We start from the raw sequence: 21,013 nt of genomic DNA on the forward strand, positions 1-21,013 counted from the left end.
AGGGGCGACGCCGTTCTAGAGGCAATAAACACACTATGTGCCTCCGTAATGAAGTCTTTCCTTAACGAGAAAACATACATTACACCGGCAAAGCTTTTAAGATGGCTTCTTGCTTTTGAAGCCTAATTAAATGTTTTATATATGATATATTTCACTCAGTTTTAAAGGGGTTGATGTGTGACGCAGGAGACATGCGCGGGTTCGTTCCACACACAATGTTCACTTCTTAGCTCTAGTGTCGAGGCAAACCGCGGCGTTAAGTTCCGTGTCATTAAGTACGTCTAGCTATCAGAATTCGGTATAAAGTGGGAAGCGGAATGATTTAACATTAGGCTCCCCATACGTGTACATGTGAAGCGGATAAAAAAAATAATATGAAATTTATTACAAAGAAAATTTAGAAAAGAAATAAACGAATGGTGTGATACCATCAATAGTTATAACAGTTTTATTCAAATAAAAATTGTAATGCAACAGGAACTGCCGTTAAGTAGCGTACGACGGGTAGAACTTTGAAATATAAAAAGTAAAACAAAACTTTACGCTCAACAATATGAAAATCCATATTTCATATTTATGCCAGCAAGGCTCAGAAGCGTTTTCCAATCGATTTACTTTTCTGTTTTAACCTTCGAACATCCTAACATCTTCTCGTGATTGCTTGATTACACAAAATACAAAAAAGAGGCTAAGTTCGTTGTTTTACGTTCTTGCTGAGGAAAAATCTATAAGTAAAAATAATAAGAATAGCAAAGTTGAACGAACTGATAAATAAAATGTATGTCTAAAATATTTAGTTGCCAAAAAAAAATCCCTATAATTCCGTATAACAACAGCGAACACAAAGGGAACCTAGTGTTAAGTTACTCCGTTCCCAATTTTCCGACCATATTTTCCAGGCATAGTGGGTTGATGAGTGCCAGAACTCAACTCTGACCTTTTTATGTCAGCAGAGTTCGAAAATAATTTATTAATCCAAGTGTACCTCCTACCTTATCCTACCTACCTTACCTTATATTATTAGTGTATCCTTTACAGTCCAAAGTCAGAAACTTGTAATAGTATCAACTTTGAATATAAAACAACATTTCTATCAAAATTGTAAGTTCAAAGTTTCAAAATATGATGTAAGTACATACTTAACAACTATGTCGGCCTAAGAACCATGTCGGATGCAAGTGCCTTGCTATACCAGTTCCTGGAGCGCGACCTTCCGGGCGCCCAAGGAAGCGCTGGTTGGATGTCGTGATACAGGACATGAGAGCCAATGGTCTAACCACCGAGGACGCACAAGACCGTGCAAAGGTGCGTAGGTTGAGTAGGAAGGCAGACCCTGGTAATAGCCGGGATTAATGCCAGAAAGGAGAAGATACTTAACAACATTAAATTTACCCGTCGTTATTAGTACACTATTGTAAATATTTTATACTTTTATAAAATACAATTTATATGTGCAAGCTGCATTTTCTCCGATGTTCTACCTAAAATTTAATGTATTTTTGTGCTGTTAATTGGTACCCTTATACCAATCAATTTCAATCATATTTTTTTCATTTAACTTGACGTCAACGAGGTAATTTGTGCTCAACCGGGACGCTCAACTCGAAACGCCATCACCAAAAAAAATACGTCTATTTTAATATGATGTTATATCAAAAACGATTTAATTTTTACTACCAGACTGTATATACAATAAAAAATAAGAAAACTTATTAAATAAATAAACAAAATGTAAATTTTAACCAAAACATCTAAAACGTCATCGACTGTCGTGTGGTTTGGTTCAGTTTCCAGTACACAATTTCCGAAACATTCACGTCGAAACATTTCGCAAGTATGTAGATGGTCTTGTTGACGTATCTCGTCGTATATATGTATAGAGTTGATCCGGTGTGTGTAAAAGCTATAACGGCAAAGAGCGAGTCTTTAATCCTTCTTTATAAGGAAAAGGCGTACTTGCCCGAATTTCTCTGTGGACCTTTTGATGTTAACAAAGTACAAAAAAAATGTGTTTTTCATCCAAGTAATAGGAACTTATTATATGATATACAGATTGTTTATTTTTAAATCTGTGTAATGTTTCAATATAATATTCATAAAAACCCTTAACTAGGTTAAGTTGAAATGACAAGTTAATTATATCCTAGTCTCTTGACGATGAAAATCTATATTTAGAAAGAAGTTAAAGCAAAAGCGTACTATTACTATTAAATAATTAGATCTATTTTAAAGATAATTAATCTTTTAGTAGGTTAAAAAGAAAATGATAGTAAATCTAACCAAAATTTTAAAAGAAAATGAAGCAAGGAAATCTAACCAAATATTATTATTAATTTACATTTTCATGTAAATATTTTCTTCATAAATATGTAAATTTTGAACTTGTACATTGTACCTACATACATATTAATGAGAATCAATATAAATTAGTGGCACACTGAGCAGTACCTTCCAAATTCGTTATATCAGCTGGCGGTAGTCCAAATAGTACAGCTTGTTAGTGGAAAAACAAGAAAAGTAAGACATGATATTGAATATCAAAATTTTATACTGCAAAGCGTAGATTGCATAAATTGTTTGACAGATACCTACCTATATCTAGAACATTTTCCTTTTATTATTTTTATAGTTTCACGCTATATGTCACACAAAGTAGAGTAGGTAAACAGAGGAAACTCGGGAACCTAGTGTTAAGGCACTCTGTTTTCCATTAAGACACTCTGTTTCCTACTTTCCACCAAATTCTCGATTGCGTGTTAAATGGCCGAACTCAACGCCGCGCTTTGCCTGGTTACCAGATCGAGGTGACCAAATGAAAACATTAACCAGCAACACGACTACCACCCGATTTAATATGTATAAAAGATTATTTCTGTTTCACTATAATAAATTATCCTAATAGCTCCTTCTAAATGGAAAAGAAAAAAAGAAAAAGAAATTCCTTATAAAATCCGTGAGGTTTTTCACATACACCTATCTAACGTTATTATTTTATTATCAGTGTTCACGTACGGGCGCCCATTTATCATAAGGGATGTAGCTAGCAACACATAGAAGCCGCACGGGCTTCCTTAACTCGTAATATACTTTCCAAGCTTTTGTCTAATGGTTGTTAGGTGAACACGAGTCAAGAAAATAAAAGTAGTATATAGTGTATTTTTTCTAACTGCACACTGTATCTCTCACACTCCGTTATCATTGAGGAATTTTCATTTCCCACTTTCCACTGGCGGAACTAAACGCCGCACTTTGCTTTGTTACCAAAAGGTAATATAATACAATAATAGTCAATAAGTGAATCAGAACCATAATAAATATCTTATTTTATGATTACCATCCCTATATCTATATATATAAAATCGAAAGGTCACTCACTCATCACGAAATCTCAGAAACTACATGTGCTAGGAATCTCAAATTTTGCATAGGAGTTACTTATAGGACGTAGGTGCTCGCTAAGACGGGAATTTGCAATATTCGATTTCTAAGGGGTTGTTTTTGAGGTCGAAAGTTTGTATGAAACTTCGTTACTACAAATGCTAGGAGTCTCAAATTTTGCATAGACGTCACTAGGACGTAGTCATGGAGACAGAAATTCATAATAACATAGTTCACGCGGGTGAAACCGCGAGCGGGCCGCTAGTCTTCTATATATATAAAATCGAAAGGTCACTCACTCATCACGAAATCTCAGAAACTACAAGTGCTAGGAATCTCAAATTTTGCATAGGAGTTACTTATAGGACGTAGGTGCTCGCTAAGACGGGAGTTTGCAATATTCGACTCCTAAGGGGATGAAATAGGGGTTGAAAGTTTGTATGGATTTTTTTTTAAATCACCACCGATTTTTATAAGATTTGAAATTTAAACTCTTAAAATTATTGTTGTTACGTTACGTGTTTCATGGTTTATTAGGATTCACCCCGAAATGTGCAAACAAGCGGGCGAAGCTGCGCGCGTCCGCTAGTTATATATATTTCCCCATAATATTAGAAAATATTTTACTTTATGAAAACTACAGATAATCATTATTCATTGAATCACACAGCGTTGACTATGAACACCAAATATTCCACAGCAATGGACTGGGAACATTTTCATATCACGTACAAATTTAAATTGCTTTCATCAGCTTTACATAAAGTTTGTCTATAACTTATATATAAATCAAAACAATTAATAGTATTTCATCAGAAGATATTATCATATAGATAAGTTGATCGTAGCAATGAAATTTTGCTTGGGATGACCAGCGGAAGTTAAAATAACAAAACTTACAGTACGTCCCACATAACTTGCTACCACAATTTCATAATTTGATAGCGGGCTATGAAGGAAAGGCAAATAATAGCCGGTGACGGCGAAAAGACAATTCGTATTACCCATGGAAACTTCATTGTGCTCCTTCTCGACGCACACTAGCAGGGGCTAAGGAAACTAAGGCATTTTTCTGTGAACCGTGGTGACAGGAGTCTCCTAGGTACATCAGTGGTCAATCTGAACAATCTGGTAAGAGTAGCGCGCTATAGAGATCTTTACTTCTACTCCCACCAGTAGATTAGGCCATTAGCTTTGAATTGAGAGACTATTTTTTTAATTCTCCCAAAAAAAAAGATTTATATCTTGCAAAATATAAAATAAAATAAATCGTACCCAAGAATATTTATTATTAACAGAAGTCACCCGTATAAAAGGGATTTGGACCGTTTTATTGCAAACAATTGTAAAATTTTAAAAGATGTTACTTTCGATGTCACACTAGCGGCAATAAAAACCTCACACGACATGACATTTTAATTCCTGAACAAAAAAATGTTGACTTTTACTCTCTTTTGTAAGTCTAAAATGTAACCAACGCAGCAATGTCCACGAATTTTAAAGTAAATTAAAACGTTTTGTTATGCTTCCGAAATCGTGAATTTAGGACGAGAGTCGGTGGTGGTTTGCTATTTCCAGAGTAAAAGCGTAATAAAAATACGCTGAATCAGTAATTGAAAAAAGATTTGAGTCGCTCTCATCATAAAAGTAATAAAACCAGCCATCGTCCGGTCAGCTGCGAGTATACGATTTTAAAAAAATCATTTAACGTCAGTTTAATTATAATTTAAGTAATATTTAATTTTGAGACCAGTGTGGATATGAGCGATACCCACCGGAGGCAAAGCGCGGTGTTGAGTTCCGCCACTCAATTATAAATTCTCCAGGATTCGGTGGAAAGTGAGGAAACGGTCAGTCGTCAACGGAGGGTTTTAGTGGAAACGGATGATCTGCTATGTGGGGACACAGCATGAAATTAAGAAAAACTATATAATTAATTGTCAATGTAAGCCATATTATAATTTAAGATATTAAACTAAAATGTATACCTACGAGTAGATACACTTGGCAATTAGTTCGCAATTTACTAAAAGGTAAAAGACATAAATAACATAGTTTGTGCAAATAAACATTCATTTGTAAAGTTTACATTTGTAAAAAGCTATAAAAATGGAACATTACTTGAAAATTTCTAGATATCCCGCTAGGTAGGAGACCTAGAATTATTTACTCCGCTTTGTTCAATTCTATTTCTTTTTCGTGCCAGTTGAGCACAGCTTACTTCGCAAACGTTTCATCACAATAAAGAAGACACGATGGAGATTAGTCACTAAACTATAGCAAAAATATACACTCCATTTAAAAGGATTTTTGTTTACTAGACATTTTTTTGTTTCTAAGGTTAAGGATTAAAGGGCAGAGTGACTAGACAATAGACTATAAATATATTAATAACCTATTAAAAAGTGATGGACTGTAGTGAATTTATTATCTGCTGCTCTACATTTAACGTCAAAAGAATGGTCTGCTAGTTTTTCTTTATTATTTTGGTAAAAAATAATAAAAACAACTAGCAGTTTGTATATAATACCATATTCAACTTTAAAGCACAGTTGCTTAAGTTTAATTATAATTAATTATTTAACAATACCAAACTTCCTGTCAACAACACCTTATAGATTATTTAAATATCTACCTATTTACCTGTGGACTACGACATATCAAGTTTCACACAAAAAAATATATTAAAAGTAAAAAAAAGAACTAATTTTATTTTAAACACAAACATATAAGCAAAAGACCGTCTAAATCAAAAACTTAATTAATTGTATTTACAATAGTTATCGTAGCACGACCAAAGAAATCTTCTACTCGTATATTGATATAAAGGAAGACGTTAGAGCTACACGCTCAAAAATTTCCAACTTCAACAAAGGGGAACATTCTTTTTGTACCCTCAAAGCGGAGTTCGTCAAAGCGTTTTCTCAAAGACCCAAAACCGATACCATGTATCGGCTAGTTTACGTGAAATTTCATTAAGCCTTATATCGTGCCTCTAAAGCCTAGTTACACGTGTTTTTTTTTAAGGTTCACACATGTCCCGCATATATAAAAGGAAGGCTGGGAAGGGCCCAATGTAAATAACATTAAGGTCAATTTTCGTCCTAGGATATCTTTTCTCCACGTAAGAATAGGCTTTTTGAGGTTTTATACTAGAAAATGGAAAATTGTAATATATTTAGATATTCCCCCAGAACAAATTAGGTTTTCAAAAATTAAACTCTCCACTATTCACTATTTATTATATTAACTTAATCGAGTTGACTAGACGCGTGTCTCGTACGGTACATTTATCATTGAAAATCAAGTTAGTCTCTCAACGCAAGTCTAATGTCTACTAACTTTCATAATACGGTTTTAGTTTGGCCCGCTTCTATGGGAAAGGTTTTTACTTAAACTGTTAAACATAAATACATGATAAACTAGTATGAAATAGAATTATATGAAACTTCCTATAAAATTTCATCAAACATTATTTATGCTAAAAACTACTTACATTCCAATACAATTACTAGAGGCCAGTCGTGGCGCACAAAGAAAAAACTGTAATCGCTGCAGGTCTTGGCTTCTACTCCCACTCGAGGAAATGAAACATTTAATATTTTTATTTCTTCGTCCTGGTGTCGAGGCAAAAGCACGCCATTGAGTTCCGCCACTCAACACGCGATGTCTCCAGATTTCGGCGCAAAATGGAGACCGGAGTGACCTAACACTATACAGCGTGAAAGTGATTTAGATCTTTCATAGGTATTTAAGTATATTTGAGTACATATAGGTATGTTAAAAATGAAATTTCAAAGCTTTTCGAAAGGAAAGATAAGACATGTGCAAGTTAGACAATTACCAGTCATTAGTGTGATTAATGAAAGTCACGGCTAGGATTATGCATTAAACCAGCAAACCCCATTAAGCCTGGAAAAAATTCAACGTCACAGCTTCCGGTCCCTCGAATTTTTTGCATACGTGGCGAATTCGTTTTTTAAATCCCAACTCAATTAAGTTATTCATACTACGTAAAAAAACTGTAAAAAATGGATATTTCTAATAATAAATATTGGGCCACTATGGTCGCTGTACGTGTTGGCATGTTATAATATTTAATCTAAATTTCGCTTTAAAAAACATTGAGGCCATCGTGGTGTGGGTTTACAAGCGAGCAACTGTTAACGAACGAGGTTCGATTTCCACTCGGGGAAATTAAATATTAAATATTTCCATTTGCCTTGTAACGAGGCAAAGCGTGGCGTTGATTTCCAACCTCCACTAATCAATATGCTATGCCTTGAGAATTCGGCGGAAACTAGGGAACGGAAGTGTCCTAATGGTAACGGAGTGTCTTAAAACTAGGTAACCAGGTTTCATCTGCCTACTATGAAGCTAAAAAAAGAAGGAAAATTTACATTTCACATAACTACCGTCGGCGTTTGTCTATTAAGGCAAAGACACTGTCTACACGAAATATTACCGACATTTTCTAAATTCTTCTAAAAAAATCTCTAGAAAACCATTTTATTATATTTAGGATATACAAATATTCATTTAAACTAAAATATTTGTAAACGAAACTTAATGACTGCTTCCATATTTCAAATGGAATAAGAAAAAGACGTCGTAACAATAACCGTAAAGATTTACGAAAAATGAATTCTTACTCCAAGGACAATGCCATTGTTTCAAAATGGCGGAATAAATTGTAAAGTCATATTAATTTATTTTTAGGACGAACGTCAACAAGAATTTGGTATGTACCTATACTTTTGACACGATGATAATTTTTTTCAGTTTTTTAACATTCGTCTGTTTAACATAAAGTCGCGACACTCTATTCTCTATTTTCTACATGAATTCGAGACACTGCATGCAAAGTGGCGTAAATCAAAATCGCACTCTAATATATATTACCAGTTTCTTCCAAATGGAGCCCGAACCCACAATCATTGTTTAGGTACTGTTGGGCCATTATGACCTCAATATAAATATATTCTATATTTTGAATCCATTATCTAACGTGTATAGAACTAGGTTATTTATAGCATCAGTTAAGCTGCTTACTAAGCAATCTTCATCTAATTAAATATATCAGTTCAAATTAATTGATATTCTTGAAGTATGCTTCTTAATTGAGACTTTAATTGATGTTTAGAGAGTAATTTACTGGAATATAAATTGGTATTTTGCTAGACCCTTATGTAAGACGCCATTTTTTAGAAATATAAAAAAAATTGTATTAAAATTTTCAAAAACGTTAATTATGATAATACATTAGTGAGTAAACAATAAAATAAATAATAACAAGGAAAAAGGTTTTAATGATACATTTCTTAATTTTTCATTTTCTACAAATATCAGAGACGTTTGTTTAAGTTTTAATAATCTGTTTGCACATAAGTTGAAAAAAAAAATGGGTATCGTTTTTTTAGCTTTACGCTGTGTTCGGGATTTGGTAAGGTAGTCAGAAAGAACTTAGTGTTAAAGCACTCCGTTCCCATTTTCAAGTGCGCTACAAAAGCACTCTGTATCCGCCATTAGACTATACTTGATACAGCTATAATTTAGATCAATATCCTACCGTTTTGAGCATAAGTACCTACAAACTACCTTCGCAACTCTTGAATGCTGAAAGCTTATACCAATATATTGGCAAAACTTGTTGTTCAAGTATAAATTGTTGTTTCAAATCTTAAATATACAAAATGTTGTTTAAATAAATTTATATAAATAATCTTTTCATACATAGCCACTCCATTTTTTAAAGAGAGAGAACCTGGAAACATAGTGTTATTACACTTCGCTCAATTTTCGCCGAATCCTTGAAGCATTGCATAGTCAATGGCAAAACTCTAAGGGCGTACTTTGTCACGTTGCCAGAGTGAGGAAATTAAACTATTAAATATGCCATTCCCGAAAAGGGAATCGAACCCACAACTGTCGCGATTACAGTCGCACGCTTATGTGCTACGACGTCGTTCTCTACTTATTATAACTCATATATATAAGAGATTTTACTGTTATATAGGTAGATACATCTAACAATTTCTAACTGTAACAGGCTAAATTAAGGAGACATTCGTGTCAAGACTGAGGAAGATTCTAGAATATGTTTAAGTAAAATGAATTAGACACCTTGGTAAGGCAAATTCAAGACTGCTGTGAATGTTCTAAATTAAAAGATATTTTTGTTAATTTATATTTCAATGTATGTATGGAATTACACAAAAAATATGCGAATTTCTAATTTTTTAATAGGAAATTACTTTACCTAAATAGGTTATAAATAACACAAAATTGCTATAGTAATAATAAGATTAATATTTATTTTTTGACTTAGATTATTTTACGAAAACGTTTCAAAGGTACATTTTAATTACAGCAAAATTTCTATTTATCGTTTATTTGAAGTTTTACACAAAGTCATATTGTCTATATAATTAATTATATCAGCTTCACGCTGTATTCCGCACACAGGGTACGCGGAGGGAACATAGTGTTAAGACACTCCGTTCCACATTTTTCGCGGAATTTTGGAGGCATAGCATATTAAGTGGCGGACGCAGAGCTCAATGCCACGCTTTACCTCGTTACCAGAGCGAGGAAATGGAATTTTAAATATTTAATTCCCCACCCTTTGCCTAGACATCAGAGCGAAGAAATGGAAATATAGTAAATATTTGACAAACAAAATAACAGCAAGATAAGATAACAGTAATAAACAAAACCTACGAATATTTTGATGTTTGTAAATCAACAGCACAAACCTCAAATTAACAGAATTACAAAAGGGAAAATGTTATATCAGTTATGAGTAAGAACGCCCACAAGTAATTAGGGCACATCGAGGGATCACTCACTCAGTGATGAAAAAAAATGGTAAAAAAGTTAATGAAGCGAGAAAAGGACGGAAGGTCCTGGTTGACCTTTGAAAAGACGGTGCTAATGATACCGAAGGAAGATTAAAAACAATGTATTTAAAATCCAAGGCATGTCTCTTTACTAATAAGCTGAAGAATTTGTTTGTTTTAACGCGTTAATCTAGGGTTCCCTAGACGACTTACTACCTACGAGTTTCAATTGATTTCTTTTTGTGTTCAGTCGATTAATTAAGATTATATATATTAATTACATCACGTTAACCGTCTCAATGTAACCAACCCACTGTAAATGCGGTTTCAGCTACCTCACAATTCAAATCTTAGTAATTTCCATTGGACCACGGGCGAAGCCGCAAGTAAAAGCTAGTATTGATTAAAGGTAAGCCGTGATCGTAAACTATGACAGAGGAAGAAGAAGAGTTAATTCACCAAAACGTTTATGGAGTTTTCGATATTAATTACCTACTTGAAAACTTAAAACTATTTCAAAAGCACTCCAACTTTCTCCATATATCTTATACACTTCAATTAGTCTCTTACAAACAATGACTTTTGGTAATGAAATTTAATTAGAATCGCGCGAAAACAATGAAGAGAAGGAACATATTATCTTGAATTAGACTATGTGAAAATCGCATTAACCGTATTTTAACCTAAATGTAAATATATAAAGATTATAAGTAATAAGTAAAATGAGTTAAAAAATATACTACTTACTTTTACAGGTTTATGGTGATAATACTGTCACTTCATGGCAGTTGTTCAAATGAAATTCCAGTTGTTTCTGACAACACTCATTCAGATATTGACAAAACTCTATATGATAAACAGCAGTGTTAAGTTACGCCACTTTATAACTTAATTTCACTTTAAAATCGCTACATTATGTCTCTAAAATAGACCGGAAGTTATTTTACGTTTACTTTGCACTTCATAGACCATAAAACTTTAATTATTAAGCAAAATTTTTGCTGTAAAATTGTGTCACCGACGTATCTAGCTTCGAAATAAAATAATAAAGCCACATCGTTAGCAGTTTGATTAATGAGTTGATGCGGTCAGGATTATACGCTTAGATCAACAGGAGTGAAAAATACATATAATTAAATTATAATTTAACCTTGCGAAATATGTTAATTACAGTTATATCTCATTTTAGATTGTCAGATTAGATTAGATTAGCTTCACGCGAATATATTGTTATAACACTCTGTTCTTCACTTCCTACATCGTTTTCGAGACATTATGTGTTTAGTAGGGCGTTTAGTCCTGTTAGCAGACCGTGGAAATGATAACAATTTATAACCTCCAATGAGAATCGAACTTACAACCGACGCTAAACTCCAGAAAAGCTGTGCCGATGCGCAAGAACAGCCTAAATCTTTTTAGAATATCGTACATACACATAATATATTCATATCAGATTTACCAGCTAAGCCAAGTTCTAACAAGTTAATTAAAAGGAGTTACGCTCTAATACAAAGTGGGCACTTCTTAGCAAAGTTATTACAAAGCCTCAATAACTCTTAGGCCACCGGGGGCCGGCGACGCAAAGTTCGCAATCAATCGACAATCCTGACCCCTCGAATTAGTGTTGTAGCCACTTACATAACATTGCCCCTTATTAGAATCGTTAAATTTCAGAAAATCGATATCGATTATGTATAAAGTTGAATGTTTGGGTCAATTCTGCGCAGATGTTGACATCTTTCGGTAGATAAATTGTCTTAAATATATTAATTATTTTATTAAAAAACTGTCAAATTTACAGTCACACTTTGTGCCCCTACACTACGACTATCCTCATAAAACTCATATTTTTCAAATAAATATTTAAAATGAAAATAACACAAGAAGTTCACTCTAAAATATTGCATGTGGCACTTTAATTTTTACTCTTACTAAGAAAATTCACCGAAGCAAGTGTGACAAGTGTTGCATCGCTTCAAAATATGAAGCTTCGCATATTTCGTCGTAACCCCTGAGTATATGCGACGTGTAGGTGCACGTGACGAGAATACAGTATTCTTTCATAATAAAAGTAACGAAAGCTTAAAAAAGAATTTATTTCGATTTCAGTTAAAATATATTTACATATTAAATTCTTGGGATAGTTCAATTAGAGTTAAAAATTTAACTTTCCAGAAACATATTACCTAATCATTTACTGTTGTAATGTTTAGTCATATTAAAAATATCTGGCATGAATAGACGTCAAATATTAAATTTCAAGTTTAGTAAAAATAGGTATGTGTTAGTAGTAGTTAGTATAAGACAGTATCTAGAGTAGGTATATTCTTTATATCTCCATTTTCCTCTTACGTGGCGGAATATCGCGCTTTGCCTCGACACCAGGGAGAAAAATTTAAAAAAAATTTAAAAAACTTTTAAAGCTTCACGCTTTATCCCGCACACAGCAGGGTAGGCAGAGGGAACCTAGTGTTGAGACACTCCGTTCCCCACTTTCTGCCGAATTCCCGAGGCACTACGTGGTGAGTGGCAGAACTCAACGTCGCGCTTAGCCTCGACACCAGGGCGAAGAAATGGAAATATAAAAGTAAATAAATACTTAATTTCCTCTAGTGAGAATCGAACTTACAACCCGTCACCTTTACAGTCACACCCTGGCACACTTGACTAGCTTCTAGATATTTTATATTGTAAAAATAAATAGCTATGATATAAAATATCTATAAGATATAACGCCAAACTTTATGAATACACAATTATATATATAATGTAACTACAGAACTCTATCAGTCTCATCACATCAACTCAGTCGCGGCAAACTTCCATACACTTATGTTTGCTCACTTAATTCTTCAGAAGTTTTATGACAAAATACAGCCAAAAGTTATACAATTTAGACGAAAACACGAGATATCTCAGCTCGTAACGGGAGCGTCTGGCAACTTAATCTCATTTTGTTAGGGCCGCTTAGCTAACCTTCCAAGAATAGTTCATGTACCGTACCGCCCATTGATTAACTAACTTAACTTAAAAGTTGCACAAATCCTTACGAAAGAACGCCTTTAAGTTGAAATAATCCTTTTACGTTGTCTTGTTTACGAACTTTCAACTCAACTCAAACAAAATATTTTAATCGAATTAAACTTTCGTTATTTTATTGTTTTTCGTTGTTTCAATACGTTTTAGAGGAAAAACAATACACTTATCGCGATACATTCAAATTTAATCGATTTTTATGGAAATATGAAACGTTTTCTTAGTAATTTTGCGGGAGAATATAGAACACATTATTATTACCCTAGTGAATGTAGAATGTTAAGCACAATGATTTTATTATATAAACAAGTATACCATACTATTTATATTCAATTACAATATCTCGAAAATCTGAACACTAGGATTTTTCTGCCTACTCTGCTATAAATAAATAAACAAACAATAACTTGCAAAAACAATGCATATATATATAGAAAAAAAACAATAACAAAGGACAGATATCCCGTGAACCACAAAACCCTTCCTTAAATTAAAGAGGGTTGACACTTGGCTAGTTGGTAAGGATGAATTATGACGGCCCAACGAGTGGTAGTCATTAATAATATTATTAGCTACGGCACATTGTGTGAGAAACAAGGCTAAAATTTACGGACTTGTTAATTTGGATAAGATCCCAGTTGATATTAAGTCTCCTGGCTTCAAGATCCTTTAAGATATTGGGTGTAGTTAGCGCGACGTTGCTTTTAGGTATAAATTTTATAAATATTAATGGTAATTGTTTTGCACTGATACTATATTGTATAACCATTCGTTAAAGAATTCTTATTTTTAGATTGATATTTTAAAATTGTATATTAATTTGTATAAATTATTATATTATTGTCTCAAAAATGGACAAAAATTGGGGAACGGAGCGTCAATGTTTTAAGAAAGTGACTTCCTATTAATATATATCGAATAAAAATAATTTAATCCATTTTAACGAGGCACAATATGAATCTATACTTATCTTAGAGATTCATTGCTCTATAATGACGGAAGTATACATATATTTGTTGCTATAAATTAGAATGATAAGGGTTATGTCACTGTAACAGTAAATCCATATGTACTTTTGAAAGGCAAACCAATATGTATTTCCCAAATAAAGATATTTTTTTATATTGTTTAGAAATTTATAATACATCAAGGCGGTAGTGAGTTTGATTCTTACTATAGAGAATGGATTTGTTTATTTTCTGCGGTAACAAAGCTCCGCCATTCAACACGGATTGTCACCAATTCGGGCGGGAATTGAAGAACACCAATGAAGAGATACTCAGAATGGCAGATACTAGCGGCAGGCACTTCGAGAGAATGATTGATAAAAGAATGGAAAAAAAGATTTATAAAGGAAAAGTGAGTGGTAAGAGAGGCAGGGGGAGATTTCAGTCTACAGTTGACCTTCGAGAATACAGTGTCGATGATACTGGAGGACGAGGCGAAAGAGGTATGCAGAGGCAACATGGCTACATGGCATAAAGCAAAAAAAAGTGGAGAACAGAGTGATTTCACATTAGCTTATCTCTGCTTACACTGTAATAAAGTCACACTATAGCATCTGTTGTTATTTAAAAATTTGTTAAAAAATTATTAACTTTGATGAATCTGACCTAATTGTATGTAGCTACATTTTCAGTTTCATTTCATATAGATTAAATTACTCCATAGGAATAAAATAATTTTGTTTTTAAATAAAAAAAAACTCATCTATCTATGTTCCCATACCTAATAAAATAATACAATTACTTAATAATGTCAAATATATTTAATTTAAAATTTTACGATTTACAATCACATTGTACGTAATAAATTCACCGGATCATTTGTAAAAAAGCCTTTTATCGTGACCACACACACACTCGTCTCCAACATAAGCTTACCCTAAATAGGCACATAATTTTTTCGTTGCATATTAAATGAGCTTGGTTTATTCTTAGACAGCTTAAGACTTTATTTAAGATAGCAGATTTCAGATCAGTACTTTTTTTCGCTGCATTCCCTCAAAGTTGTTAAACAAAAATAAAAAATAAGCAATATATTATAAAAAAAAACCAAAATAAAATATTTCCCACATTCGGCGTAGCGTTTAAAAAGCGGGCCTTAGAAACGCCCGCACTGTTATCCTCACTCATATTTATATTTTATTGCCTTGCCCCGGATAATAAACTCTTATCATTCGTCCCCTTTTTAACTGCGCATATAATCGTTGTATTTTTGCGAACCACTACACTGCAGTACGAAATCGTTGAGTGTTTTTTATTTACTTTTCTTGTGTAGGAGTTTTATATGTAGTGACGGCCCTGAAGTAAGACTTTCTGAATTTTTGACATTGTTCATTCGGGAAGAAAATAATTACAAGTAACAAAAATCATGAGGCCAGTCGTAGCGCAGGGATACAAGCGTGCGACTGTGAGCTCGACAGATCGTGCGTATATTTTCACTCGATGAAATATTTTATATTTTTATTTCCTCGCTTTGGTAACAAGAAAAAACGTAGGGTTGAGTTCCACCAATCAACACCCAATACCTCTAGAATTCGGCGGACAGTGGGGAATGAAAATGTCATAACCTGCTATATGCGGGATGCAGCAAGAATTAAAAAAAAATCTTAATTCAAATCTGCGCAGCCATCATCAGGTAACTTCAGGGGTGCTTCATATTTATTTTACATAAAAGAAAAAAATATATTTTCCTCTATATAAAGATTTAAATTCAATTTTTTTTTATATGGCAATGCCACCACACAAGCTACGAGAGAGACAAACATATCTCACTCAAAACAACAAAAAAATATGGCCCTAGAGTGAGATAAACATCATATTAGAGACAACAACAACATCCGTTAATATTATGAACGAAAACGGGTTTAAATAAGACAAAATCGCTAGAGAGAGATAAACATATTTCCCTAGAGCGAGACAAAATACATTACATTAGAACGAGACAAATATATCGCGTCAGAGCGAGACAACAACACTCACTTACCTTCACATGCGGCGCGGCGAGCAGCCTCCGCAGGTCGTGTATGGCGGTGGCAGTGGCGGGCGCGGCAGCGGTGCCGGCCCGAAGTCGCGCGCCGGCCTCGAGCGCGAGACGAGCTCGCGCGCGTCCTTCCGCTGTGGGCGCACGCCCACTCGTCACTACTACTGTGCATGCTATGCGGTCGTACACCTGGTGGGATTAGGGAAATAAGTTTTTATTTGTGTTCTATTTCGCGAAAAAAAAATCAGAATAATTATAAGATCACTATGTTGTCTGTCTGTCTGTCTATCATGACCTTTTTCTCAGTATCTTGACAAGGTTTCAACAAAGTTGCACTTCCCGTAACCTTACTAATTAAATTTTTTTGATGTAGAGAATTTGACGATAAATCAAAACATTTGACGTAAAGGTAATAAGTATATAAAATCAATATATCATATATTGCCTTTCTACCTCAAAAAACCCTTAATAATATAACACAACCAATACCCACCTCCAACAAAGACCTCAATTGCAGATCATCCAGAACACTATGGAATAAATCTGGATCCATGACAGTAGGACCGTCTTGGAGCACTGCAACGTCATCTAACGACTCCACTATAAGATTGACAGCTGTAAAAAATATGTTGAATTATTTTCAGAAGCTTATTATATTAGAGAAATAAATATTTAATTTAGTAGCACAAAAAATATTATTTTTTATAATGAAAAACGATATGGACTTTGTATTTCTGATGTTATTATTAACTGGAGGAGATAATTATCTACCCTAATATTGATAGCGATATACTAATTGTAATTTACCAACTACTAAATTTTTAAATACGGTCTGTATTGTGATAATGTAAAAAATATAAAAAAAATATCTCAGGATATTGTTATGCCATGTCCTGTTAAAAATGAATAAAAAATCAACTTCAATCTTCTACTATAGAAAATTTTGGTATGAATCAAGCATTTTTACCTGCTGCATTAGCCTCCTCCACCAGTACCAACTTCCTACTATCCTCGTCTTCTTCATCATCAACAGAAGCTGCCGCAAGAGTGGCGGCGCGGAGACGACGACGACTGTTGAACTTCTTTAGTTCTTCAACTGTGCCCGCTAAGTGGATACGGTTTTGCTTGTCACGGTCCTGTTTCAATATGTACATTTATATAAATACTAGTCGTTATTGACGATTTCGCCCGCGTGGTTAAATGGAAATACTAAGAATTGAGTTGAAAAGAGATACAGGATATGTCATGGTCCAAGTTACCAACTTGCACTAGGATTCAGAGTTCCTTCTCGCATTTAGAATTCATTTAGGTCACATACTTTTCTTAGTTATTTCTAGAATTTCAAATAATGAAAAAAATTACAAGTTTTATTTATAAAATAAAACATAAACAAGACAACAAAACGTTAGAAGTGAAATATTTTTATTTCCCCGCTCTAACAACACAAAATTTCGGAAGGAAAAGGAAGGAAGGAATCCCTTGACTTGTTCCCTTTGCCTACTCTACTGAGTGCGGGACACATAATAAAACTAAAAAAAATCACTGAAAATAACTGAAATTAGTCACATTAACTTACCCTAATCCACCGATGGTTAAGAACTTCCTGTATATTTATTCTTTGCGTGTGATCCACAGTCAACATACGCTGTACCAAATCCTTGGCAGCATCGCTTATATCATCCCAGAGTGGTGCATCGAACTGTATGCACAAAGAAAATAAAGTTTAGAACAAAATTCCTTTTTTATAGCTTGACGGTATATTCGACAAATAGCAAGGATATAGTGTGAAGTGTCCGCCTTCACCCAATTTATGAATCTCTTAAATTACAGTAAACTGCCGCGTAAATAAATGTAAATTGTACCGCGACAACTTCATAAAAAAATTACTTGTATTGTAACAAATCATATTATACATATTGCATATTTTTCAACGCTCCTAACACTCTTCCCACTTCATAAAGGTTAGAAAAAGTGAACACAAAGTAATTCAGAGGCATTCTATGATAGGTGGAGTTTTAGACTTAAGAGAGCAATAACGTCAATTTTTTGTGAAAAAATAATATTATTAGTGAAAAAATAAAATTAAACACCATATAATTCTAACCACAATGTACTTATGTCATTTGTACAAAAAAAATCTTCACAATTATATAGTTTAAACTTAATTAAATTCTTAAGTTAATTATAAAAATGTTACATATACATGAATCAATCACATACAAATACTAGCAAACCCAAAAACATAAGACAACTTACCCTCAACCGTCCCCTACAAATCGCCTCAAAGAGCCTCTCCCTCGTACCAGTAAAAGGCAAGTACCCAACAAGCAGTACATGTAAGAGTATCCCTGCCGCCCACACATCTACTGGTTTTCCATACAATTGGCTCGAGACCACTTCGGGCGCCATGTAATGCGGTGTTCCTATACGACCTGTATATTAAATGTTCATATTTATTGTGGCAACACTGTTTTTTGTGTTTTTAGCTTCACTTACACTGAAGCTGAAGTCCTTATAGTGAAATAAGCGGAGAGAACCAGGTGTTAAGACACTACGTCTCCCATGCAATTTTCAAAACGTTGCGTATTGTTGCGGGTCTCAACACCGCAATTTGTCTTGATACCAGAGCGAGACAATGAAAATCAGTCATCATCCCCAATGGGAATGGGGCCCACGATGGTTGTGTTAAGAATAACACATCACTGAAAATTACATATCACTGAAAATTAATTTGGAAAAAATATACATATTATTTAAGTTTCATTCATTTTTTTGTTAAAAAGTAAAAAAAAATATTATTTTATTTCTTTTAATTAGCGACACAGTATAAGTAAGGACAATCACAATGTATTAGCGTTTACTTTAACCAATTTACATATATGTATTATTTAGGTAGGTTTTGTTTATGTCATTATGCCAAATGAAAGCCAATGATATTGGACATAATATTATGAGAAACATCGTTATAATCACTTGGAACTAACTCAGAGCAGCTAACCTTTCTAGACTACTATAATTAGCCCAAAATTACTTTAAAAAAGCTTGTACTTAGGCAAAGCGTTCTAAAATTAGGTACATAAACAAAAAAAAATAAAAAACAATATCTAACTTAACAAAAACTGGTTATAACAGGTTATTTTATAAGAATTTAAAACATTTGAGTTAATTCCAATTTTTTATATGTCTATGTTTATTGAACACAGGTTACACATACCACGAGCACAGTGTTAAGTGATCGTGCGAATCATATAATATATATATAACAGATATATCGTGTAAATAATTGTGAAGCTAGTATGTCTGTTTATGAGACACCTAGTATGGTGATTATATGGGTGATTGTGCCAATGAATATTGCACTTTGTTTTCATGCATTTAGGGCACAATTTGCTTCGGTCTCGCCTTACCATACTCATCTGATTTGAGATACGCTTGGCCCATAGGACCCACTAGAGGTCGATTGTCCATCACCAGTTCTGTACACAATTGAACTTTGTCAATAACTTTGCATACGATTTTATTGAGTAATCTTACTTGTTTTCTTCAAAGTAAAGAAAAACGCTTTAAATTGGTGTTTTTAAAAGATTTTTCACTACACTATACTTACACTATACTTGTTTTGTACAGAGTTCAAGATTTTAATATCATAAAGAAATCTAACAAATTTTAAAATATAATATCAAAATAATAACATTCCTTAGGCCCTTTTGAAATTTTATATTGAGTATAATTATGAAAATATAAAAACGAAAAATTTATTAAATTATTTCTTGATATTAAAATATTTTAAATTTCCAATATATTGGAACAAAATCAATCCAAATGCTTCTCACCCGCAAATATTTCATTATCACTATCAATATCTTTTTTATCTTTTTACTCTTGTACTCTAAAGTGTCCCTGTTACAGTTACCTGGAAAAACTCATTACTGTTACCATAGTAGAGAAAGAACCATATTCTTTGGTCTATGCAGGTTCGGGATAGGAAACTAATATCACTAATTAATAATACGATAAAGACGCGTTCTTTATTCAAATAAGCTCTTGCATGGACATTTCGGATCTCGCTACCACCAGGTTGTAGGGCAGTCTTTCTAAGGCTCTTTATCCTAAAGTCCACTTACCCGGCGAAGTGTGGTGCACAATTGTTACGCTGAGTAAGAACTATGAAGTATATTCTGTGACTCTGGTAATCTGGCGCACGTCCTCGTTACACGTCGCACGTCACAAATCGCAGGTCCTGTCACTTACCGGGCGGAGCGCGGTGCGCGGCGGGCGCGGGCAACTGCGCGGCAACTCCGAAGCCGCCTAGCTTGACGGGCGCGCAGTTGTCACGGCCGGCGAGCAGCACGCAGTGTGGGCGCACGTCGCGGTGCACGATGTCATTTTCGTGGCAGTACCGCAGGGCTTCGAGGATTTGGCGCATGTAGTGGCTGGGAAATTTAATAAACTGTTTTGGTACTGATTTCAGTTACCTAGAGTGATGCAATCAAGGCTTAAATGTCGACGGCTTCAAACTCAAGTCAGGACTGTAATTTGAATCATTTTGACAAATTATTTTATTGGTTAAGTTTAATGAGACAAAAGCTGCATATTTTTTCCTCCAGAATTCATCCAATTATTGAGGAATTGCAGGTTAAGATGCGAAACTCGCACCACGACCTTGTCTTTATAGGCCGAGTCACGAGGAAGAAATTCTCTCTAATAAATCACCCCAAATCACAAGATGGGCGACACGTCAGGATGTACGGCTGTTGGGAAGTACAGTCATTACC

At 33.9% G+C, this 21,013-nt stretch overlaps 1 protein-coding gene across 11 annotated transcripts in view; it reads right to left on the reverse strand.

The window, feature by feature from the left end:
• CASK (peripheral plasma membrane protein CASK) overlaps nt 1-21,013 on the reverse strand; it is a 207,182-nt gene that overhangs the window by 182,431 nt on the left and 3,738 nt on the right. For 7 of the 11 annotated variants that reach the window (XM_085207481.1, XM_085207475.1, XM_085207474.1 and 4 more), the window contains exons 5-11: nt 20,490-20,671; nt 19,646-19,714; nt 18,495-18,670; nt 17,815-17,937; nt 17,206-17,374; nt 16,732-16,853; nt 16,242-16,427 (exon numbers count right to left, since the gene is read on the reverse strand). In XM_085207481.1, the coding sequence (XP_085063607.1) occupies nt 16,242-16,427; nt 16,732-16,853; nt 17,206-17,374; nt 17,815-17,937; nt 18,495-18,670; nt 19,646-19,714; nt 20,490-20,671 (1,027 nt within the window). The remainder of the gene's footprint in view (nt 1-16,241; nt 16,428-16,731; nt 16,854-17,205; nt 17,375-17,814; nt 17,938-18,494; nt 18,671-19,645; nt 19,715-20,489; nt 20,672-21,013) is intronic. The other 4 variants (XM_085207483.1, XM_085207482.1, XM_085207480.1 and 1 more) reach the window with 1 other exon arrangement.

This window comes from Heliconius melpomene, chromosome 3 (genome assembly GCF_056956725.1).
Source record: "Heliconius melpomene rosina isolate 202511_hmr_F chromosome 3, ASM5695672v1, whole genome shotgun sequence".
In the NCBI taxonomy this organism is placed as follows: domain Eukaryota; kingdom Metazoa; phylum Arthropoda; class Insecta; order Lepidoptera; family Nymphalidae; genus Heliconius; species Heliconius melpomene.